This window comes from Medicago truncatula, chromosome 8, assembly GCF_003473485.1.
Source record: "Medicago truncatula cultivar Jemalong A17 chromosome 8, MtrunA17r5.0-ANR, whole genome shotgun sequence".
Lineage (NCBI taxonomy): Eukaryota > Viridiplantae > Streptophyta > Magnoliopsida > Fabales > Fabaceae > Medicago > Medicago truncatula.
This window is the reverse complement of record NC_053049.1, coordinates 7,945,676-7,952,253: the sequence shown is the minus strand read 5'-3', so window position 1 is coordinate 7,952,253 and position 6,578 is coordinate 7,945,676. Positions and strand designations below refer to the sequence as shown.

The window sequence follows — 6,578 nt, the reverse complement described above, 5'->3', positions numbered from 1 at the left end:
ATCCGTTTATTTTATCCATGGATATCCATTAAGGTATCCGCTCCATGTCCGTAGCGGATTTTATCCGTAGATATTCACGGGTGCAGATTTTTTTGTCATCCCTAATTCCAGATATGTAATAATCTTATCATTTTTATTCTTAATAATGGATGTGAGACCGGAAATTATTAGATAGGCATGATAGGTTATTCACAAAAAAAAAAAAAAAAAGACACATGATATCATAAAAGAATATATTCCGCTTGGAAGCATTTGGAGTAAAAACTATGCCGATACGTTCATGTAACTTAATTGAAAATATTTATGATGTGATCAACCAAGTACAAAGTATCATATTAATGAGACAGTCAACATTATTTTTGCTTGCTAATTAACTTCAGTTACATAACGTAGGTTGGGTTTGGTGAAGGTGAATTTGGTGACTCAGAAGGTGAAGGTGAACTTGGTGACACGGAAGGCGAAGGAAATTTAGAAGGTGAAGGCGAACTTGGTGACTCGGAAGGCGAAGGTGATTCAGAAGGTGAAGGCGATTGAGGAGTTGGACTAGGTGCTTTAGGAGTTGACGGTGTAGGCCATCCAGGTATGTCTGGCCATCCTGGTATGCTTGGAAATGGAAATGGAAAGTCTGGAATTCCTGGTATTTTTGGGAATGGAATTCCCGGTATGTCTGGAATTCCTGGTATTTTTGGAAATGGGAATCCCGGGATGCCTGGAAAACCGGGTATAAAACAATCAGAACTTGCATCAATGTTGTATTTACCATTTGTCTTCGTGCAATATTTGATACCATCCACATTATTTTGCTTTGTAGCAACCTCAACTGCAAAAAATATGAACCATAAACAACTCAAATTATGAATATCTTCCATCAAATTTACATTGAAATAGCACGAATAATGAACACAATTGCTAGTTTTTGTAGCTATTATTTTATTTAAATTGAAAATTATGAGTAGGTGGATGGGATAATCATAAATTGCAAATAAAATGTCAATATGAGTAGTTTTGTAGCTATTATTTTATTTAAAATTATGACTCACGAAAATCAAAAGCAGAATAAAAATCGACACTTTCTAGAGATTGAGAAGATCTTACCCAAGTTTCTGGCTTCACCAATGGAAGAGATCAAAATAACCATGACCAAGAGGCCTTGGATGAGCGAGGCTAGTTTAGAAAACATTTTTCTGAAGCAAAATAAAATTACAATAAACTAAAAGTTTGCTGATAAAAAATTGTGTCTAAAGGTACTCTATTTATAAGAGAGATGGAAAGTGGACGACTCCATTAAGATTAGGATAAAAATATTTGGTCAAATCATTTGAAAATCATTTTTTAGTAATTCAATATTATTGGTAAGTTATAATCTTTTGCCCATAAACATAAATGGTAAGTTATAAAAATAATTTTGACTCTGATTATTTTTTTTCCAATCTTATTCATCATTTATGGTGTTTTATATGTGCATAAAATTTTATATTTTGTATTAAAATGTTTTTATTTTTTTATTAAAAAAATAGTAATATTTTATTCATAGAAATATTATTCCATTTTGGCTTGTTAGAAAAAAATGAATAAGTTAATTTTATACTTTAAGAACAAATACGTAAATATATACTTAATACTAATAGTCTATACGGATTTTATTTAATAAAAAACTTGTATAATAACATTTTTTTTTAAATATATTCTACCTCAAATTATAGATATGAACATTATTTTAAAAAAAAACAATCAAATTATAGATATGAGTGATACATGTCATTTACGTTATTCTTAACATGTATTTCAGTCAAATTTAGTAGGTTTTACCAGCAAAACAGAGGAGTATTAAATCAATTGTCTATGATTTCATAACTTTTGTAATGTTTACTATATTTTAGTATGTAATTCTATTCTTCTCGAAACATAGCAATTTTAGGGTGTTCTTGAAGTAATTCACGAAGAAATCAAGCAAATCAGGCAAAGCAAGACATCCAAAGATTTATGCAGACCTTGGAAAAGATGAAGAATGAAGATTCAAGAGGCATCATAAGACTTTACAATGGGAGGAATTATGTTCCAAAGTTCCAAGACATCTTACATTGAAGAAAACATCTAAATAGGCGAAGAAAACAGGCAAAACATCACAGAAAACGCACTGAAGCGCCCAGACGCACCACATGGGGGCGCTAGGCATCCCAAAGCTAAACAACTAAAGGGCATGGCGCATGCCAGGGGACGCTAGGCGGCTCAGCCTGGCAGGCACATGTTCAAGTGCATGCCCATAGGCATTTGGTGCCCTGTTCCTTGCGGAAAAAGTCACTTTTCGTGGCTTTTTCGCCCCTGGAAGCCCATTTATTTAGCCCAAGTTAGGTGGAAACTTTCCATATAAATACCGCCTTCGTCATTCACAATTTTATCGTTCATAACTGGAGCAGTTCTAGAGGAAGGCAATTCTAGAAGTCAGGGAGGAGTTCTATCTTCCCCTAGATTAGGTACTTAGGTTGTGACAGAGCCAAATATTGATGTTAATATCTCGATGCTTACATCTTGATATTTATATCCTTATACTAATATTTATTTATCTATCTAGGAAGTAAGTGATTAGTAACTAGACTAAAGATATCGAAAGCGAGTTGACCCTAGTACTAACTACCTAGGAGGTGACATTACCAATAGTGAGTAAAATCTTTTGAACTAAGGATGTAACTAGTTATTAATTAGGAAAACAAGCACCAAGGGGAGTGAACCTAGTAAGACCATTATCTGCAACCTCTTGGTAAGGTAGACGCTAATAGAGTTGCGCGTTTGTAGAGCTAACAAGGGGGAAGGATAATGTGCTTTGAGTGTCCTAAGATTCATGGAAAGACCTTCCGGAACATCGGCCTTCATTTCCTTTGGAAACCTAGGAACGCCAATTTAAGTTTATGTTTCAATCACCTTTGAATTAGCAAGACCCGACACGTAAGGATCACTGTGCGATCATAGGTGCAGTTAGACATCGGAGGGATAAACCAAGTTCAACCGATATAATATAGACCCCGCACGTAAGGATCACTGTGCAATCAGCAGGTCAGCTTGACAACCGACTAGGTAAGAACGACCTAATCATTTGTATAGTCTACATAAGATAACTAAACACAACATGAATGTTTTTAAATCCAACAAAATAAATAGGGGGATTCAAAGAATCCTACCCGTTGCTTACTTTTCTGCAACCAAACCAGGCAACTTGCTATGTCGCAAACAGATAAAAATTGCAATCTCCCTCAAATCTTTTAAATGGCATGGGAATGAACAAAAATACCCTCGTCATCCATTCGTGAAATGACATTTTTACCCCTGTCTTCATCTTCTTATCATAATAAAGACAAGGGTATTTTTGTCCATTCCCATGCCATTTTTCTAATTTGATGACTTGGTAGTGATTAAGTTCGTCAAAGGACGAAATTTTAAATGATTAAACAATGCAAGGGTAAATTGCCAGGATTAGCGATTACAGGGACTAATTTTTAAATGACGCCTAATTGCAAGGACGAAACACATAATTAAGCCTATTTATTATATTTAATCAATGTATCTTTCAGCCTTCTCTAACAAGTGGTTGAAATCTTTGGGTTGTTCTAGGCCGATGTGCTATGCAAACTTAGTTTCTAGCAGTAAAACTTTCCTAAATAGAGAGGTCTTCATTTTTTCATTTGGACTCTTCTTTGTTCTGGCATATGGCGCCAAACTATCTATGGAATTCGGTTGTTGCTCAAGGTCGTGAAGTGAGCTTTGAAACCTCTTACATAGTCCAATCCAAAAATCAATAGATCAAGGTTTAAGGCTTTTGAACCATGCCATAGCTCCTTCTCATAGGGTCAAAACGAACAACTTACACTACACTGGACAATGGGTATCGCGGAATGAAAAGAACGTGTCTATGGTCCCTATGTGATCATCTGGATCTACGATCCCATCATAGGGTTTGACGTTGAGCGTCTTTTGAAGCTCCTTCAACCCCGACTGTAACGTTACGGTCAAAGAGATTGAAATTTGAACCTAATTATTTCCTCTTCAAGCTCTATCATCATGTGACATGGAGAGAGTTCTCAAGAAAGGACCATGGTCCTTTCGTGGTCATAGTCTCATCACGGGCCTGCTGCAACCAGGAATCACTCCGCTAGGTATCCCTCAATCATATTCCTATTTTGGTGCTAATTCATAATATCCCTGTTGGTGCTTGTCTTAAACAATAGGAAAATAGTTAGTTTGGTGATTTTATGGAATATCATGGTAAACATAATAATTATATGAGAATCCAAGTTTTAATTGATGTCTGAAAGCCTTAGATGCGTTTGAAGAAAATTAAAGTCAAGGGAGGATCACATGAACTTGATTTCAAATATGAAAGGATAATATTGTCCGTGAGAGTTGGGAAGATTAATATTGTCCTTAAAATGACTATTTATGTTACAAACATGTTCAAAATTTGTGCCGATACAGTTCAGATTATATAATCCTAATTGAGTTCGGATTATATAATCCTAACTGTTTTTTCCTTGAAATAGGGTATTTAGGGTGGAAAAAAAATGAGATTTTCACCAATTCAGATTTTAAAATCTGAATTGCACAGAGGCATTTTAAAAAAAGCACAGGGCGCTCGAGAATGTCATAGGGTGAAAAAAGTAATAGTCTTCCTAAATAGATAGTCTTCATTTTTTTCATTTGGGCTCTGTTGAACCTTTCTATAATGTCCCTTAGGAACTCTCCTTTGTTTTGGCATAGACTATTACTTTTCTCACTCTATCCGTTTCTCGTGTGCCCTATTTTTGGTTTTCGGATTGTAAAACCCGAAATGATTTTTCACTAGTTCAGATTTTATAATCCGAAATATACTTCTGTATAATTAGCAATAAGAATCTCTTTCATTTCAGCAGTTTTGAATTTTGCTTTTAAAAACAACAAAAAAACAAAGTAAAAAATGAGAAAAATCTGTCAAATAAAAATATAAAAATACCACCAAAAAATTCTAAAAATCAAATAAAACTAATGCAAATTTTTTAAGATTTTTATGAGAATATAAAAAATAAAAAATAAATGAAAATGAGTCTAAACGATGGAATTTTGGATTTTGAGGGGCGAAGTCCTATAACAAATCCCTTCTAAGGGAGTCTTGATGCTTGATTTTTTTTCCTGATTTTCGGAGGAAGTTTCGAAGCAATCCGATCAAGTAGCCTGAAAATTGCATTTTTAATTAATAACAACTAACAATAACCCAAAACAGAAGGATGAGGGTTAGGAAACTTAACATTGTCCTTAAAATAAATATCCATGTTACAAACATGTTCAAAATTTGTGTTGGTACAGTTCAGATTCTATACTTCGAAAAAATTAAGGAACGCGCCCTATTTTTTAGGTTTTCGGATTATAAAATCCGAATTGGCGAAAAACTTATTTTTTTTCACCCTATAGCAAAGGAAAAACTCAGTTCAAATTCTAAAATCCGAAAATCACAAGGGCATTTTTGGAAAATTTACAGGATGCGCGAGAATGACATAGGGTGGGAAGAGTAATACCGTTTGGCATATGGTGCCCAAACTATCTATGGACTTCGGTTGTTTCTCAAGGCCGTGAAGTGAACACTGAACCTCTTGCATAGTCCGATCCAAAAATCAATAGTTCAAGGTTTAAGGCTTTTGAACCATGCCATAGCTCTTTCTTATAGGGTCAAAACGAACAACTTACACTACACTGGACAGTGGGTATCGCGGAATGATAAGAGCGCGTCAATGGTCTTTATGTGGTTATCTGGATCTGTGATCCCATCAAAGGGTTTGACGTTGAGCGTCTTTTGAAGCTCCTTCGATCCTGTCTGCACGTTACAGTCAAAGAGATTAAAATTTGAACTTAATTATTTTCTCTTCAAGCTCTATCATTCACGTGACATGGAGAGAGTTCTCAAGAAAGGAGGATCGTCCTTTTGTGGTCATACTCTCATCATGGGCCTGCTGCAACCAGGAATCACTCCATTAGATGTATGTCCCTCCATCATATACCTATTTTAATTTGGTTCAAATTCATACTATCCCTGTGGGTGCATGCATGTCTTAAACAATTGGAAAATAGTTAGACAATTTTATTAGTAATTTTATGGAATATCATGGTAAACATAATTCTATGAGAATCCATGTTTTTATTGATGCAAAAGCCTTAGATGCGTTTGAAGAAAATTAAAGTCAAGGGAGGATGACATGAACTTGATTTCAAATATGAAAGGATAGGTTCGTTATGTTACTCCGGAATGCTATTTTCCTAGCTGAAGGACAATAACTCAATGAGGATTGAGTTAATTAAGAAATAACATACAACTATTGTTAAAATAAAAATAACATTTACTGTGTTACAAATTCAGAGAATGAATATTTTTACTTAATTTCTAGTCCAATTATATACACTATTTGTAAAATATATATACTATTTGTAAAAGTTTGCCTTTTAGGAGAACTACATTTTCGACCCGTGCGATGTACTGGTCCTATCGACCGTTATAATGATCAATAGGTTATATTTGACATGTATCATGTATCTGTTTATCGAAAAACACAAATATGATT

At 34.5% G+C, this 6,578-nt stretch overlaps 1 protein-coding gene across 1 annotated transcript; it reads right to left on the bottom strand.

Annotated features, from left to right (window-relative positions):
• Window positions 1–289: 289 nt before the first annotated feature.
• Window positions 290–1,138, bottom strand: LOC120577457 (vegetative cell wall protein gp1-like). The gene is made up of 2 exons (XM_039828993.1): window positions 1,096–1,138; window positions 290–820 (listed from the first exon to the last, which is right to left on the bottom strand). The coding sequence occupies exons 1-2, from the start codon at window positions 1,136–1,138 to the stop codon at window positions 381–383; spliced, it is 483 nt and encodes a 160-aa protein (XP_039684927.1). The 3' UTR covers window positions 290–380.
• Window positions 1,139–6,578: the final 5,440 nt, after the last annotated feature.

Excerpts from the sequence above, each read along its gene's own strand:
- LOC120577457 (XM_039828993.1), bottom strand. The coding sequence starts at position 1,138 with ATGGTTATTTTGATCTCTTCCATTGGTGAAGCCAGAAACTTGG. Across the intron at positions 821-1,095 it reads TGGTGAAGCCAGAAACTTGG|TTGAGGTTGCTACAAAGCAA; the intron begins GTAAGATCTTCT and ends TATTTTTTGCAG.